Here is a 19012-nt window from a genome sequence, read left to right as displayed (position 1 = left end):
AAGAAGAAAGCTTGGTGATTCCGGATCATCGTGGAAGCCAGGGAGCTTTGTTTGGGAAGTGGGTAAGTCCTTGTCCTATTGCCTTTGAACCGTATTGCTTTCGTTTGTGCTATTTGCTAGTGATTAGATCATTCGTATCGTAAAGTTGGCGTTTTGTAACCGCATATTCTATATAGACTTGGCGTGGTTACAAATTGTGTGCCGTACTGCTTAACCTTTACCTTTGCGCACACGGTGACTTGTAGCCGCATATTACAAAGCTTGGCGTGGCTACAAATTACGTGCCGTTGTTGTGAGCTCCTGCATTAGAGCAGATCGTAACTGGTAGACGCGTGTATTGAGATTTTGTGATCATGGCATCTGCTGGGAAGCTAAAAGGGTTAAACGTGGCTAGGAGAACGTGCAAAGCCCAACTCACTATGTTCAGCAAATTTCTCGAAAGGTTAGATGTAACTAGCGGTCTAGGTGCCGAAAAAATAGGGCAGATAATTGAGAGACTCGACAAATTGGAAGGTACTTTTGAGAGGTTTGGAACTATCCAAAGTGAGTTGGAGCTGCATGCTGACGATTACGACGACGAATTAGCTGAGCGGGACGACTTTGAGAATAGATACTTTGAACTTAAGGCCAAAGGAAAGGGTTTACTGCAAAAATTCAGTAGGGTTGATGCGTCCACTGCAGGCGGCACCTCGCAGGGGGCGGAATCTCCCAGCCCTTTAGACAATATCAAATTGCCGGTTATCTCATTGCCAACTTTCTCTGGCGATTTCAAAGATTGGCTTGGGTTCAGAGATCTATACCTTAGTCTAATACATAACAACGATAGGCTGAGTCGCATTCAAAAGTTTCATTACTTGCGGGCGTCGCTGCGTGACGCAGCGTCTCGGGTTTTGGGAACTCTTGAATTATCAGAGGGCAACTATGATATCGCCTGGACAACCTTGAGTGAGCGATATGATAATAAGCGGGTGCTCGTGCACATCCATTTGAAAACTCTAGTTGAAGTGGAATCGATGCATAGAGAATCGGCTCCTAAATTGAGGAGTTTAATTGACAGCGTGAGTAAGAGCTTAATTGCGCTGACCGCTCTGGGTCAAAAACCCGAAAATTGGGGTGTTCTGGTAGCCTACCTCATAAGCACAAAGCTGGACCCCGTGACGGAAAGGCAATGGGAGGAGGCGAAGAGCACCCACAAAGAGGTCCCCTCATGGGACTCTTTGAGAGAGTTTTTGAGCGCCAGGGCGGACATGCTCGCAGCTATCGATCGTCAGAGGGGCAATAATAGTAAACCAGAACGAAATGTAGGACTCAAACCTAATAAGACGAGCGCCAAAACCTTCGTTGGGAGCGATATTTCTTGTGGAGTGTGTAAAGCCAAACACTCATTAGTTAAGTGCCCAAGTTTTTTGGCTATGTCCCCCAACGAACGATTCGGCAAGGTCAAGCAACTCAAGGTGTGTTTCAATTGCTTGAAGCCTGGTCACTCTGTAAAGGATTGTCGCTTGAGAAATTGCAGCAAGTGCCCGGCTAAGCACCACACCTTGTTGCACTTTGAACCCGTCAGGGTGCAAGACGATGCCCCCAAACCAGTGGAGAGTTTGGAGCATCAGGTTTCGTTGTCTTCACTTAGTTCGGATAATCATGTCTTCCTATCCACAGTTCTAGTTGACGTTGTCAGTGCCGAGGGTAAGCGCTTAAAGGTGCGCGCACTTTTAGATTCGGGAAGTCAGTCAAACTTCATTACCTCTTCATTATGCAAGAGGCTGAAGACAAAATTGGGCGATTTCGAAGTAATAGTCGGGGGATTGGGATCTAAGGCGTCAGAGGTGAAACACTGTTGTCATATCGAGGTGTGTGCGCGACACAGTGGCTATAAGTCTTCCTTAAAGTGTTTAGTTTTGCCCAGGATCACCGGCTTCATTCCTGGTGCTCCTGTGAATATTAGTCGGCTAAATATTCCATCCAACATCACGTTGGCAGATCCGGAATTTAGCAAACCTGGCCCTATAGATCTTCTGATTGGCAGCGAATTGTTTTATGGGTTGTTGTGTGTCGGTCAAATTAGTCTTGGACCGCACAATCCCATCTTGCAGAAAACCAGATTCGGATGGATTGTCTCCGGATCAATGGCGAATCCCGGTAGCATCAACTCCATTTGCAATTTGAGTACAAATTCGCGGCCAAGTGGCTCAAACATTGACTTTGACTTGAAAAAATTTTGGGAGGTCGAAGATAATTTCTCTGAGACCAAGGCCTGGTAGGCTGAGGAGCTCGAATGTGAGGAGCATTTTCAAAGAACGCATAGGCGTTCGGTCGACGGCCGTTTCATGGTTGCCATCCCTTTTAAGCATCCCGTCGCTGACTTGGGGAATTCAAAGACGAAAGCTCTCCATAGGTTCCTTTCGCTAGAACGTAAGCTCAGCCGGGATTCAGCTTTGAGGGAAGAATATTGCAGTTTCATGCGGGAATATTCGAGTCTTGGGCACATGACTAGGGTGCTTGATGAGGATGATCGTGTCTCCTACTATATGCCTCATCACCCTGTTATTAAAACAGAAAGTTGCACCACTAAATTGAGGGTCGTATTTGATTGTAGTATGCCATCTTCAACAGGGAAATCCCTGAACGATTTGCAAATGGTCGGTCCCGTGATCCAATCGGACTTATTTGATATTTTGATTCGTTTTCGCGAGTTCCGATTTGTGGTTTCGGCGGATATCGCCAAGATGTATAGGCAAGTATTTGTGGAGCCTAAACAACGGTCTTTGCAACGGATATTTTGGAGGGAATCGCCCTCAGATCCTATCGAGGTTTTTGAATTGAACACCGTCACATATGGGCAAGCTAGTGCCAGCTTTTTAGCCGTAAGGTGTCTACATCAAGTAGCACAGGAGAGTGAACTTGATGTAGCCTCGGTGATAAAATCGTCATTCTATGTTGACGACTTCCTTCACTCAATAAATTCGGTTGAGGAAGGAATTAGAATGTGTCATAGAGTTTCCGCTGCATTGGCAGGGGGTGGTTTCAAATTGCGGAAATGGCTTTCCAACGAACCCGCTATATTGCGTGCGGTGAGTCAAGGAAATGAGGATTTTCAGGTGCTAGATTTTCACGGGGACGAAAGGGCTAAGATTTTGGGTTTAACCTTGCATTGTTCGTCAGACGTTTTGTCGTACAAAATTCAGGCCTTTGACACGAACGTGAAAGTGACAAAGCGCACCATCTTGTCAGGTATATCGCAAGTCTTCGACCCCTTGGGTCTTCTATGTCCGGCTGTAATCATCGCAAAAATCCTAATTCAAAGGCTTTGGCAAGAAGGGTTGTCGTGGGATGAGTCAGTCCCTGCCCATTTGCATACAGCCTGGACAAAATTCCGAAGTGAGTTGCCGAATCTCAATGGAACTCACATTGATCGCCACATTGCATGCGTGGATGCTTTGTGCCATGAGTTGCACGGTTTTTCTGACGCTAGTGAGGACGCTTATGGTGGAGCCGTCTACGTCAGATCGATCGATCGAAACGGCGATATAACCGTGAGGTTATTATGCGCCAAAAGCAGGGTGAGTCCTTTGAAATCCCTGACTATCCCTCGTTTGGAGCTATGCGGTGCATTGGTCATGGCCAAACTTATAAGCAAGGTAAGGGCGGCCTCTAGATTGCAATTTGTTAGGCAGGTGTGCTGGTCAGACTCAACCATCGTCTTGAGTTGGCTAAAAATGTCTCCCAGCAACCTAAAGGTCTTCGTAAGCGCGCAGATATCACAAATCCAAACGCTTACAATGGATTGTGAGTGGCGTCACGTCCCCACTAGGGAAAACCCGGCCGACTTGGTATCGAGGGGGGTCTTTCCCAGTGAACTCATGGAGTCTAGTCTTTGGTGGTATGGCCCTTCCTTATTTCAGTCCAGGGAAAGTCATTGGCCTAGTGTGTCTGAAGGACCTAAGGAGGTGCCCGAGGTCCGCGTTCCAAAGAGAGTTGTTGTTTTTGTCGCCATAGGGGACTATTTCTTCGAGCGCTACTCTGACTTCAATCGATTGAGTCGCATCGTAGCATACGTCCTTCGATTCGTTGGCAATTGTCGATTAAGGTTATCGAAAGGGTTCATCGTCAGCACCCCATTATCTAGTTCGGAATTAAATGAGGCAATCAAAATGTTGGTCAAGACTGCGCAAAGAAGTAGCTTTCCAGTCGAGCTCGATTGCCTCAGCAGGGGTGTCGCCTTGCACCCTAAGGATAAGTTGTTAAGTTTGAGTCCCTTTCTAGATGGTGAGGGCATAATGAGGGTAGGGGGAAGGTTGCGAAACTCGGCTTATCAATTCAATAAGAAACACCCTATGCTTTTGTCTCCAAAACATCGTTTGACGCGGATGTTGTGCGAACATGAGCATAGGAGATTGATGCATGCCGGCCCTCAGCTATTGCTCGCATCCCTAAGAGAAAAATACTGGGTTGTCGCGGCGCGCAATTTGATTAAGGCTATTGTAAGGAATTGCGTTACCTGCTCGCGATTCAACCCTCAGTATTTGGCGCCTCTTATGGGTGACCTCCCGCCAAGTCGCTTAACTGGTGGGAGCGTATTTGCATTTGTGGGAGTGGACTACATGAGTCCACTCAATATACGGGACAAAAGGGGTCGCGGCGCAAGGTTGTCTAAGTGCTATGTAAGCGTATTTATATGCTTTGCGACGAAGGCTTTACACTTGGAATTGGTGTCCGATCTTAGCAGCGAATCGTTCCTGCTTGCTTTTCGTCGGTTCGTTGCTCGGCGTGGTCGACCTAGCCACGTTTACTCGGATAACGGCACGAATTTCGTCGGCGCCAATCGAGAATTGGCAGAACTCGGCCATTTCTTGATTAAAGAATCGAGTAAACTGGCCAATTCATATGCCCAGGAGGGGTTGCAATGGCACTTTATACCCCCCCAATCGCCTCATTTTGGAGGTCTTTGGGAGGCGGGTGTCAAGTCGGTAAAGCACCACCTAAAACGAGTAGCGGAAAATGCCAACTTGACCTTCGAACATCTCATTACGCTACTAGCACAAATTGAGTCAATACTTAATTCCCGTCCTTTATCTCCCTTGTCACAAGATCCCAATGATTTAACTCCCTTGTCACCCGCTCTGTTTAGAATCCCAGGGGTTCTGTTAGATTCGAAACTCCCGCGCCCCGGCGTCAACCTGACTTACGTCGGTTCCGGCGCTGCCAGCGCTGGAGCGGAAAATAACGGAACTTCGGGAAAAAGGGGGAATACCATAAGATAGATAGACAGTAGAGGTCTTGCAACTCTATGTTAGTTATTAAGCTGGTCTTCTAAAGAAAATGTGTTCGAAGTGAAAATACCCCGCGGGACTTTTAGATAAACAGAATCCAACCCCAAATACAGTCCACTCCCCAACATTTGGTCCATATCGAGCTGGATGTCACTGGATGAAAAAGCTGACACGTTTTTTCTACCACCCGATCGAAATCCACATCGAGCTTGTTGTGTCTACCTCCCAAGCAAGTCAGTAGTATTGCGATATTGCTGAATCCAAGGATTGGAGCATCCCGAGAAACAAGGAAATCTTGTTCGGAGTAGTTGAACCACAGGACGTAACGTAAGAATAGATTAGAACTTGAGTAGTGTGGCTGCGGTCGCGTGAAAAGAGAGGAAAAACAAAGAATACTCCTTTATCCTCAGCCCCAATAATTCGAGCCAGTTTTAATATTGAACTGCACCTCCTAATCTATAAATCCGACACACTAAGTGCCATATCCCAAGACATAGGATCATTTCGATTTAATATCGCAAAAAATTGATTTTGATAAGCCTCATTAATGTTTATGTCTTTTGTTTCATAGGGTATTTTGTATAATCGATCCCAACGTATCGAATTAAAATAATCGATACGCCATCATCCCACGTCGATACTCCAATTCAAGTCGATAACGTAAAGTCGATATCGAATTTTCGGCACCCCAAAAATCGATATTTAAAAATCGATTTACAACAAAAAATCAAGTTTTAATTTTGAAATCCTTTTTTGAATTTCGTTCAATTGCCTTTTGTTTACATTTTATATTTGATTGCATTGCCGCAATGGAAGATAGCATGGCAAAATTAGTGCGCAAGCGCGCTTCTGCCAAGGCGCGTATTACGACTTTCAGGAACTATGTTAAGAGTCTTGAAGAAGCCAAAGAGAAGAACGAGTTGACCGAACTAGACATTGCTGAGTTAGAACAACGCATTCATAGAATCGAAGAAGCCCTTTCAGATTTTAACATTGCTCAGAGTTCCATAGAGGAGCTGGCTAATGGGAAAGACTTAGAAAACATATTCAAAGAACGGGACGCCGTAGAATCCCGTTTCTATAAGGCATCCGCAGCCGCGCACTGTCTCATCGACAGATGCGTCAAAAAACCATTAAACGAAAGCGCTCCTTCGATTCATGGCACTGAGCATAGCTCTGTTCGCGAAGCAAAAGGCAAGGTCAAGGTTCCGAGTCTGCAGCTCCCCAAATTTGATGGGTCCTATGACAAATGGGCCATGTTCCATGACCATTTCGAAAAGGTTATCCATTTGAATGACTCCGTCGACGCGATCGAAAAGTTCCGATATCTCAGTATGTCTTTGATCGGAGAAGCCGCGACGGCCATTGCAGGTTTAGACATATCCGCGAAAAATTATGAGGAGGCTTGGGATTTGCTCAAAAGGCAATACGAGGACAAGCCTTTCATGATCCACAAGCATGTTGAGGGAATTTTAGACTTCCCAAAAATTGTAAAATGTAATCATCCTGCTTTGAACTCCCTTTATCGAAATGTAAGCGTTCATTTGCGTGCTTTAAAGGCTCTCGGTCAACCAGTCGAAACTTGGAATAGCCTTCTTATCGAAATCGTTCTTCGAAAACTCGATTCATTAACCAAGGCAGAGTGGGAAAAAGAGCGTGTCGACTCAAACGACCCACCCGAGAATGACGACTTGCTCGATTTCCTCCAAAAGCAATGCAAACTTCTAGCCCGCAAAGCCGCGGACTCGGAGAAACCCGCGCAGGTAAATGTCCATGGCTTATCCTCGGGCAAGCCATCGTCCAAAAGGACAACATTTTCTCATGCTGCCGCGCAAGGTTCGGTGTGTCCCCTGTGCAAAGAGCATCACTTACTATATGTGTGTCCGGCGCTTTTGCAAATGCCCGTCCCCGCTCGCATCGATAAAATGAAAGAGTTACATCGATGTTTAAATTGTTTCCGTCCTGGGCATTCTTCCTATGAATGCAAATCCTCATATAAGTGCAAAAAGTGCAAAAAATCCCATAACACGTTGCTTCATCTCCCCAAGATCGCCTCCGCGGAGCGTGATAATCCAATAGCTGAAGCGCCTGCCCAAACAGCTCTCCCTGTGAGCGTCAATCTTTGCCGAACTGATTCTAGTATCACTCGTATCTTGCCAACCGCGGTCGTCCAGGTGCAATCCCCTTCAGGTTCCTTCCAAGATTGCGTAGCCTTATTGGATTCCGGTTCGCAGTCGAATTTTCTGTCAAAAGTCGCGTGTGAGAAATTACAATTGCCCGTGACCCCCACTAATATTCGGGTCATCGGTATAAATCAATGCAAGTCCAATGTCTCCGAAACAACCCAAGCTTGCATTCAGTCCAAGCACACCAGCTTCAAGTCAAGCTTGACATTCTTTGTGTCCGAAAGGATCACTAGCAATATCCCAGCCGGACCCATGGATCTGAAAGGTTTTGACCTCCCCAAAAACATTCGACTTGCCGATCCCAACTTTCAGAAACCCAAACCAATTGATATGATTATCGGCGTTGATTTGTTTTGGGACCTATTTTGCAAGGAACTCCAAAAATATCCGTACTTGCATAAAACAAAATTGGGTTATGTTATCTCCGGAAGGTTTCCATCCATAAATCCAGTAGGGAATTCTACCCTTTGCAACCTCGCTACAATTTCCAACCCCAGGGACACCAACTTGAATCTTGTTCTAAAAAATTTTTGGGAAGTTGAGGAATGTCCACAATTCCTAGCCCTTTCCAGCGAAGAGCGTGCGTGCGAAAAAATATTTTCGGAAACCATCCGAAAGGATGAAAATGGTCGGTTCATTGTTACAATCCCGTTCAAAGGGTCTCTAGATTCCCTAGGAGAATCCTTTGAACAAGCCGAACGACGATTTTTCGCCATGGAAAGAAAATTCGCACGCAATCCCGCGTTAAAGGACATGTACGTCAAATTCATGCAAGACTATCTCAATTTTGGTCACATGACCAAAGTGGTCGATGAAGTTCAACCTCCGAAGCACGTTTACTATTTGCCTCATCATGGGGTCCTGAAAAAGGACAGCATGACTACCAAGCTCCGCGTAGTCTTTGATGGATCCGCGGTTACATCTACTGGCATTTCTATTAATGATGTACACATGACTGGGCCAACGATTCAGCCAGAACTATTTTCCACAATGCTGAGGTTCAGAATTTACCCCTATGTGGTAGGAGCTGATGTTTCCATGATGTATCGACAGATCCTCGTTGAACCCCAGCAGCGTTCGTTCCAAAGAATCCTTTGGAGAGCGGATCCAACCCAGCCAGTTGAAAGGTATGAGTTAAGTACAGTAACGTATGGGCTAGCCTCGAGTTCGTTCCTTGCGATTCGCTGCCTTTTTCAGGTAGCTGATGAAGTTCAAGAATCGCACCCGGAAGCTGCTGAAGCTATTCGAACTTCCTTTTACGTCGATGATTTTCTATATGGAGCCAATTCAATCCCTAAGGCCGTCCAAATTTGCGCAGACGTGTCTCAAATCCTATCATCAGTTGGTTTTCCGCTTCGAAAATGGATTTCGAATGATCCGCGGATCATCGAACAATCAACGATCTTTGATGCCGAGCTACCTTGCCATACCATTGATCTGGGCGCAAACAAGACCGTGAAAACTCTAGGCTTATCGTGGAATAGCCAAGATGATAATTTAACTTACAACTTGGCAGAGCAGCCCGCTGTCAAGGAGTACACTAAACGCGCGATGCTTTCAATCATCGCTAAAATCTTTGATCCGCTCGGCATTCTGGGTCCGTGTACCGTCAATGCAAAGACCCTGCTTCAGCAATTGTGGCGAAAAGAGATCGACTGGGACGAAAAGTTGCCTCCAGATGTATCAGTTCCGTGGCATACCTTTATTCAGGAGGTACCTGAAATTAATCGTATTGCAGTCCCTCGATTCGTCAGCAGCGTCGACTCCTCCGTGTTCGAAATTCACGCATTTTCCGACGCAAGTGAAAAGGCGTATGGAGCCGCAATCTATATACGTTCTATCAATATTCAAGGGGCCTTTGTCTCTCGCTTGCTTTGCGCAAAATCCAGGGTGGCTCCAGTAACCTCCCTCACGATTCCAAGATTAGAGCTCTGCGCAGCTCAGCTCTCTGCAAGATTGATGAATGCAGTCGTCAAGTCCATCAACCTCCCAATCACCGGTAAGTTTTACTGGTGTGATTCCACTATTGTCCTTGCTTGGATAAGGTTTGAGCCCTCGAGTCTTAAGACTTTCGTCCGCCATCGAGTTGCAGAGATACAGTCTCTGTCGTCCCCAGCGGAATGGCACCATGTGGTGTCTCAAGAGAATCTCGCCGATTTGCTATCGCGAGGTGTGAGTCCCCGCGCATTAAAGGACTCGACTCAGTGGTGGACGGGACCATCCTGGCTAGCCTCTCCCAATCTCAAATTCTCAGAAGCAGGTCGGCCCAATTCCAGCGAATTGGAGATGAAGGTCCCCCAAACCGTCTCAGTATCAGTGCAAGAGCACTCTGCTATTATACCCTTCGAGCGTTTTTCATCCCTTCCCAGGTTGAGACGTGTCATGGCTTATGTCTGGCGGTTTATCAATCACACAAGATACGCGAAAAACGTGGGTGCGTCGCTGCTTCCTAGCATCGAGGAAACATACGAAGCCATGCATCACTTGATTCGAGTCACTCAGGCTCAATGTTTTCAAAGGGAAATCGAGGTCCTGTCCAAAAACCAGCGTATGCCTTCGAAGAGCCCTTTGAGTAACCTCAATCCCTTTATGGACCCAAGGGGAGTGCTCCGAGTCGGCGGGAGATTGGAAAATTCCAATTTTGATTTCGATAAGCGCCATCCCCAGATTCTTCCAGCTAAACACCCTCTCACCCAGTTGATTTTCATCGAAGAGCACAAGCGCCTCCTTCATGCGGGTCCGCAAACGCTTTTAGCAAATATTCGCGAAAAATACTGGGCGTTAGGTGGTAGAAATCTTGCTAGGAAAGTTGTACGTAATTGCGTGCCGTGCTTCAAAGCAAATCCCAAGTCAGTGCCCCCTCTAATGGGGCACTTGCCCTACGATCGAGTCACTCCAAATGCTGCCTTTTCCATCACCGGCGTTGATTACGCCGGCCCCTTCAATATAAAGGACCGGAAGGGCCGTGGGTGCGGCACCTCAAAATGCTATGTGGCAATATTCATATGCTTCGCTAGCAGAGCCATCCATCTCGAATTAGTGTCCGATTTAACTACCGAGTCGTTCATAATGTCCTTAAGGCGTTTTGCCTCCCGATGGGGCATGCCTAGCGTGATAAGGTCCGATAATGGTACCAACTTTGTGGGTGCAAACTCGGAGCTTCGGGAACTCGGGCAGTTCCTTGAAAACGAAGAGTCTCACTTGACCTGCGCCTTGGCGAAAGCGCAATTCAACTGGAAATTCATTCCAGCTTACTCCCCCCATTTCGGTGGCCTCTGGGAGGCAGGGGTGAAATCAGCAAAATACCACTTGAAAAGAGTAGCGGGTAATGCTTTATTAACTTTTGAAGAATTGTACACTCTATTGGCTCAAATAGCTGCCATCCTGAATTCCCGCCCCCTCACTCCTCTTTCCGTTGACTCTCTCGATTTACCGCCACTGACACCCTCTCATCTTCTGATCGGGCGGTCACTTACGGCCGTTCCAGACCCGAGCCTCCTCCATCTGCCAGAAGGACGTCTCTCCCGTCACCAGCGGATCCAACAGATCCAGCAAAATTTCTGGACCCGCTGGTCCAAAGAATACATCTCCGAACTTCAGGGGCGAGTCAAATGGAGGCGGGAAGGACACAATGTTCGCGAAGGCACCTTAGTTTTGATCAAAGAGGATCATTCACCACCCATGCAGTGGCAGCTGGGTATCATATCCGAACTGCACCCAGGCAAAGATGGCGTCGTACGGGTAGTCATGCTGCGCATCAAAAAGGGGACGATCCGACGAGCAGTGGCGCGCCTATGCCCGTTCCCCTCTCAGGCCGAAGAGGATTCGTGAGGCCTCTCCCCAATTTATCCAAATATTCTTAGAATGCCCTACGCGCCTTTGTCTTTAATTTAAATGTTAAAATTTGTAGGTATCTTAAGTCTAGTTTAAGTGATTTGTTAGACTTTAGTCGAATTACGTGGTTTCCTTTGGTTGAAAGCCATCCTTTCAACGGGCGGGAGTATGTTTAGAATCCCAGGGGTTCTGTTAGATTCGAAACTCCCGCGCCCCGGCGTCAACCTGACTTACGTCGGTTCCGGCGCTGCCAGCGCTGGAGCGGAAAATAACGGAACTTCGGGAAAAAGGGGGAATACCATAAGATAGATAGACAGTAGAGGTCTTGCAACTCTATGTTAGTTATTAAGCTGGTCTTCTAAAGAAAATGTGTTCGAAGTGAAAATACCCCGCGGGACTTTTAGATAAACAGAGTCCAACCCCAAATACAGTCCACTCCCCAACACGCTCACTTCCTGATTGGAAGAAGTCTCACGGAGTTGCCCGACCCAGACCTGCAGCATATTCCTGCAAATCGGTTGTCGGTATTCCAAAGGATCCAACAAATCAAGCAGCACTTTTGGACGCGTTGGAGCAAGGAATATGTCAGCGAACTGCAGCAGAGGGTCAAGTGGAAGGCACGTCAGCAGGACGTCCAGGAAGGGGTACTTGTGCTTGTCAAGGATGACAACCTTCCTCCCTCCAAATGGCGCATGGGACGAGTAGTTGCAGTACACCCTGGCCAGGATGGAGTGAATCGTGTGGCTACTTTGAGAACTTCTAGTGGTTTGGTGAAACGCTCTTTTAGCAAGATATATCCCCTGCCGACGAACACTGTCATTGAAGACGCTGCAAGCGCTTCAAGGCCGGGGGCATGTTAGGGACTCTAAGTTATTGGTTTTTGTTTTCTATTTATTTTTTATTGTTGTTAATGTTAGGTTTATTGTGTACTGTCATTTACTCCCTTAAGTTACGCCTATGTACTGCGATACTTATTCGGAGAATACCATCTGGGTGCCAGACCACATGGCCCATCAGGCCAAAGCTAAGGATACGCTTTGGTTGGGGAATGTGCTACTAGTCGAAGAAGCTTTCTCTAAGGGACTATTGCTTTGATGGTCAATTTGTTGGACCCGCAATATTCCCAGAAAAGCGATTAGTATAGATATTCCCCAGATGGCCACGAGTTATGGGATTCGTTGTAGCCATAGCTTATAATGGTTCTTGGTGGTGGTGCGCCCCTGGTTGGAATTCTTCGGGGTCAGTACTTAAGGGATAATCGGAGCAATTTTCGCTCTCTTTTTTTCTGCTCTTCCTGTGGTATTGTCGGGTGAAAGCTACGTCGGTGACGGGATGTGATCCGCATCATATCGTGTAACCCGCCCAATAAGCATTCTCCCTATTCTTCGTTACTTAGACCAAGATTCTTACATTCTTTTGAGATAAGTGCATAGTTAATACAGTCCATTTTTACATAAAACAAATTGTCTTTGTCGTGTTTCATTTATCGAAGGAACACCCTTAACACTAATTACAAATCATTTTTCTCGCACGTTCAGTTTGTTCGGTTTTCCAGAACGGGGTTTATTTTGTATGTTTCCCGTTTCTTCATACCTTTTTATTACATAACGAACTACCGAAAATGACACATTATCACTGTTGGCTATTGTTCTATAACTTTTACCACTCTCATGAAGTCAAATTATTCTTGTACGTTTGGATATATCAATTTCACCTTTTTTCGGACTCATCTTTCGACCGATCAAGTTTAAATTAAACAAATTTCTCCAAAATATCAATAACATTGAAACTTTAATAAAAAAACAAAACATCCAATCCATACAAAAAATAAGTTGATACGATTTTGCAAATAAACATTAGTGTGCAAATACTTATTTGGTATGCATTTTGAACAGTTTTGTTTATAACATTATAGGAATGCAATTACACTGACTTCCAAAAAAATCGCAACACCAAGAAGAACACATGGTACACGTTTGAAATTCTGGCATTACGTTGGGTCGGATAATAGATAAGAACGATCAAAATATCAAAAGAAAATTATTGTGAATAAGTGAAAAAATTTAATAATAATTTAATAATGGGTGGTATCTCCTCTTAAATTAATACATTCCTGTGAGCGACGTGGCATGCTTAATATTAAATTGTCAATATCTTCCTGTGGTATTGTATCCAAGGCACTCTGCACCTGCTCTCGGAGTTCATCTATGGTCTTTGGAGGGCGAGCTAAACGTTGAAGTCTCCGACCCATTATATCCCATACATGCTCTATTGGAGACAAATCTGGAGACCGAGCTGGCCAAGGCAAAGTATCCAAATTTTCAGCTTTCAAATACCTCAAAGTATCCAAATTTTCAGCTTTCAAATACCTCAAAGTATGGTTGGCTACATGTGGTCGCGCATTATCCTGTTGAAATGTGCTTCCAGGATGGTCGTGCATGTATGGTACAAGAATCAGTTCTAAGACACTATTAATGTACCTCTGAGCATTTAATCTATCATAAATGAAAACAAGAGGAGACGGACTACCATACTAGATGGCACCCCAAACCATGATACCTGGTGTTAAACCAGAATGACGCCTTTCCAAAAAATCAAAATTTAATCGCTCTCCTTTGCGCCTTCTAACACGTAACCGTCCATCTGATCGCCATAAACAAAATCGGCTCTCATCACTGAACACGATTCTTCTCCACTCATCCACCCATTGCACTCTCAGACGACACCACTCCAGTCGAGCCACACTGTGGTTTCGTGATAATGGAAGCCGACGCATAGGACGATATGAATTTAGTCCAAAACTTCGAATTCTGCGATACATCGTACTAAGGGAGACCCTTCGATTTAGGGTGGCTACCCAGTTAGTATCAAGAAACGGAATTGTTTCAAATGGGGCGTCTGTCGCTGAACGACGAAGTCGCCGATCTTCGCGTTGGTTCGTCATTCTTGGACAGCCACTACCACGATGACAATTTACTGACCCTTCGTTAGATCAATCTCTCCAAGCTCTTAGCACTCTTGATGCGTTTCGATCCAATCTACGTGCAATTTCGCGGAAAGGTAAACCTGCCTCACGCATACCAACAATTTTTCTCCTTTCAAGGGGAGTTAACTGCCGATAAACTGCATTTTGGCGCGCACGAGGCATTTTGCTCTACTACACATTTAATATGGTACTAACAATAATACCTTTATCATTATCCGCCTGTAAAGAAATTTGCAAAAAAAACGATCGTCACACCCACAAACACCTTATTCCCTTACCCCCTGCATTAGTCCCGCTTACACAACACCTAGTTTAAGAAAAATTGCAAATAGTGAGACCCTAAAATGAAATGTATACACTCAAGGGCAGAAAGACCAAAAGGTTGATAGCCCATTTCGTCAGAAGAAGGCTTGCCGAGAAATTGAAAATGACTGTGGTCGAACTTACTGGACGGAAATTAAAAAGTTATCGAAGTACAAGAAAACAAACATTACAGGCGCAATTAACATAAACGGGAAAGATCTGCAGGCCGACAAGGACAAGGCCGAGGCATTTGCCAAGCGCTACCAGAAAGTGTTTACGATAGCCCAAGACGCTAAATTTGATGCACAAAACTGGATGGCGGTAAATCAATGGTATGTCAACTACTTTGGCAACTACGACAGCAGGAACTGGACATACGAAAAAATTAGCACCTTTGAGTTTGACGAGGCACTGATTAAATTAAAAAATACCGCACCAGGAAAGGACAATATTAGAGCTAACATACTTAAAAATTTATCCGCCGTCTCCCACAAAATTATCACAGACCAAATGAATGAATGCATTAAAAAAAACATAATACCGCAGGCATGGAAGACCGGCATAGTAATTCCAATACCTAAAAATAGAACTGACAATACTAAAATGGAGAACTATAGACCTATTACGCTGCAGCCCACCATTAGCAAACTTTTCGAACAAATAATTAAAAACAGACTCCAAAAATTAACAAAAAAGCATATACCAGATTACCAGTTCGGATTTAAAGTAAAAAGCTCAACGACACATCCACTATACACTCTGGTAAACAACATACAAACTACACATTTACAGAACGGTCGATCAGCAGTACTACTTTTGGACATAAATAAAGCCTACGACTCGGTGTGGCATGCGGGACTGCTGTTCAAGCTATTTTGCATGGGTATTCCCGAGTACATGATGCATACCATAAGAAACTTACTTCATGACCGAGAAATTGAAGTACGAATTAAGCAAACCCTTTCTTCTCCTTTCTCTCCGCGGCAGGGCCTACCACAGGGATCCCCCCTCTCCCCCTTGCTCTATGGTGTGTATTGCTACGACATCAATAACCACAGTATACTGCAACCGGGTCTCCTTGACAGGAAATCATACATTTTGCAGTACGCCGACGATGCAGCTCTGGTCACCCATGACAAAAATACAAGTGGAGCCGTGAAGACATTACAAACGCTGACAGACCAAACAATGACCTGGCTGTATAAATGGAGACTAAAACCAAACGCTAACAAAAATCAGCTACTAATACCTCACCACCAAATCAAACACAACTCCCCTACAATTACAGCGGACGAACAGGTGGCGAGGCCCAGTCTGAGCGTGAAGTACCTGGGAGTGCATTTGGACAATAAACTAAAATTTACAAAACATGAGCAGCTCATGAGAACAGAAATGATGAAACGAGCTAAGCACTTCCGAGTGCTTACGTACAAGGACGTGGGGGTGAGTACGAGAACAGCAACTCACATATATAAAACTATTTGTCGACCATTACTAGACTACAGCTGTATCCTACTTGCAAACGCAACAGAAAAAACTAAACGATACATACAAACTACTGAACAAATAGTTCTAAGGACAATCACTAGAATCAGACATCCCACTAATCCTCTACACAATCCCAGTACGTGTTTACTCTACGAACGAGTTGGAATACAGAAAATTACGGACAGAATGCAGTCAACACAGCAAAAATGGATCGACAACGAGGAGAACTGGAAAATGTTAAAACTTCTATGTTTGACAAGGCTGACGCACGAATCACAATACAGACACCCTAAGCGGACGTTACTGGAAACTTGTGTCGAGAGACGGAATAACTTAGGATAAATTAGCCGTAGTGTGAATGGACATATGTATGTAAGATTAACGGTTCAAGGGTGAAGAGGAAAAAACACAATTTTCAGAGCACTTCTTTATTTTCCGTGAACCAAAAATGGAATCCCGATACAACCCGGTATCCATACACAGAACACATCCCCTCTTTTCAAGAGAACCGATAAGATGGAAGGGCTGTGCACTCTTTTCCCACGGGTACCAAACCCCTAAACGTCATTCTCACCTATGCCAAAGGAATTTATAAACAACCCACTCTTCCCACGCTAATCCGGGGAAGTTTGGTACCAAAGGCCTGTACCACTTTCAGATAATGCCAATTAATGGTCTTAACATAAACAAGAAATGCGAAGAGATTCGTGACAGCCCTTTTACCATTTTCTCGCACTTATCTTGGGAGGAATTTAGAGCCAGAACCCCATGATATTTTCGGATAATTGATTAATTGTTTCAACATGGACAAAGAATGCTCACATGTATTATATTGTGTTATAGCATAGGGCTGAAGGACCATGAAGGTCAATGGCCGGTTCTATGGTATATTATAGGTATATTATAGAATAAAGACTGTATATATATATATATATATATATATACAAAAACCATTCTTAATATTTTGTTGGTCCTCCTTTGGCCTCAATAACTGCCTTTAGCCTATTCTTCATTGAAAAAACCAAATTTCTAGTAAACCTATTGAAATATCATTCCACTCTTGCGATAGAGCATCTCTTAAATTCCGTTTGTTGTGAATTCTCCTTTTCCTTATGCGTCGCTCCAGTTCATCCCATAAATGTTCAATGGGGCTCAAGTTCGGAGATTGGGGTGGTGAATGGAGTTGTTTTGGGATATTATAAATTAACCATTCTTTTATAATGGCAGATGTATGCTTCGGATCGTTGTCCTGTTGGAAGCACCATCCGCTCGAAAGGCCCAGTTTTTCCGCAGACTGTTTCAAATTGTTTTTGAGTACGTTCAAAAAAACAAATCGATCCATTGTTGTATCTACAAACACCAAATTACCCACCCCACTAGCAGACATACACCTCCAAACCATCATGGACGCTCCTCCGTGTTTCACGGTAGGAATAATATTTTTAGGATTTAGCTCTTCATTTACTTTTCTCCAGACTCTTTGTTTTCCATCACTACCAAATAAATTAAATTTGCTCTCATCACTAAATACGACAGAACTCCAAAAATCATTCGTTTTATCAATGTGACGATGAGCAAAGTGAAGCCGCTTTTGTTTATTGGTATCTGTTATAAAGGGTTTTTTCCTGGGAACTCTACTATGAAAACCCTTGTTGCGAAGAACTGTCCTTACTGTTTCTGAATGAACATGTATTTTATGATCGTTTTCCAATGTATTTCGAATTTCCACTGCTGTTCTTCTGGGGTTTTTTGTAACTAAACGGTCAATGGAGCGCTTAGTGCGGGGAGTTATTTTTGGCGGAGGGCCACTTCGAGGTCTACTATGAAGTGAATTGGTGGTTGAAAAATTTTCTAAAACTCTTTGAATACTAGATTTGGCCCGTCCAACAATTTTGGCAATACTGTTTAATGAATTTCCTTCATTCCTCAATCTAATAATTTGTTCACGCAATTCAATGCTAATCTTTTTACTTTTTGGCGCCATATCGATCAATTATTCTGTCTAATTAGTGAGAAACCTGTGCACAAGCTGGTCAGATTACAACTATTGCAGAAACCAGACGTTAACTTGCAGCAACATGTCAGATCTTAGAGGAATATCGCAAAATCTATTGCCCGTACGCATACAGTGACTCCCGAAAATATTCGGACATCTACACTTAACGTTTTCTTTTATATATTATTATAATGTAAATAACCAATTATGAACTAGGACGTTGGAATATATTTGGTATCAGCTTTTTCTTGCAATCAATGTAAAAATATATTTAATATTAACCAACAATACTAGAAAATCAAACAAAAGTTACAAAATTCCACATTTTTGGCATCACAAAAATTTTCGGACAGTAGAGTTTTGAGCACGTTAAGAACAAAATATAAGTTATTTATATTTAAACACGAGCAATATATAATATTTTGTGTGTCCTCCTTTATTGTCTATAACGGCTTGAAGCCGTCTAGGCATAGACAAAACAATTTTTTTTAATTAAATTAAGGTCAATTTTGCGCCACTCCTCCAGTAACACTCTTTTTAGCTCATTTTTATTTGATATTGAATGTGATCTTACTTGCAAATCCAACTGATGCCATACATTTTCAATTGGATTAAGATCCAGAGACTGAGCTGGGGTTTTAAGGACCTTTGGACAGTTATAGAGCATCCACTCCTTTACAACCATTGCGTTGTGTTTGGGATTATTGTCTTGATAGTACTTAAAGCTTTCTTGAATACCCATATCAGTAGCATTTTTTAACAAATTATTTTTTTAAATGTTTAAATAAACCATTTTGTCCATTATCCCATCAATGAAAACTAATTCCCCAACCCCTTTGGACGAAATGCAGCCCCACACCATCACTGATCCGCCACCGTGTTTTATAGTAGGACGTAAATTGCTACTTTTAAGTTCTTCATTGAGTCTCCTCCATATCATTTGTCGTCC

General features: G+C 44.0%; 1 protein-coding gene across 1 annotated transcript; it reads left to right on the top strand.

Moving 5' to 3' along the window:
* The first annotated feature begins 353 nt into the window (after positions 1 to 353).
* On the top strand, positions 354 to 5261 carry LOC136346880 (uncharacterized). The gene is made up of 2 exons (XM_066296394.1): positions 354 to 2257; positions 2396 to 5261. The coding sequence occupies exons 1-2, from the start codon at positions 354 to 356 to the stop codon at positions 5259 to 5261; spliced, it is 4770 nt and encodes a 1589-aa protein (XP_066152491.1).
* The last annotated feature ends 13751 nt before the right edge of the window (positions 5262 to 19012 follow it).

This window comes from Euwallacea fornicatus, chromosome 25 (assembly GCF_040115645.1).
Source record: "Euwallacea fornicatus isolate EFF26 chromosome 25, ASM4011564v1, whole genome shotgun sequence".
Lineage (NCBI taxonomy): Eukaryota > Metazoa > Arthropoda > Insecta > Coleoptera > Curculionidae > Euwallacea > Euwallacea fornicatus.
The sequence above is the reverse complement of the archived record's forward strand: the minus strand, read 5'-3'. Positions and strand labels throughout refer to the sequence as shown.

Coding starts and splice junctions, on each gene's coding strand:
- LOC136346880 (XM_066296394.1), top strand. CDS start 354: ATGGCATCTGCTGGGAAGCTAAAAGGGTTAAACGTGGCTAGGAGAACG. Junction 2,258..2,395: donor TTCTCTGAGACCAAGGCCTG/GTAGGCTGAGGA, acceptor AGCTCTCCATAG/GTTCCTTTCGCTAGAACGTA.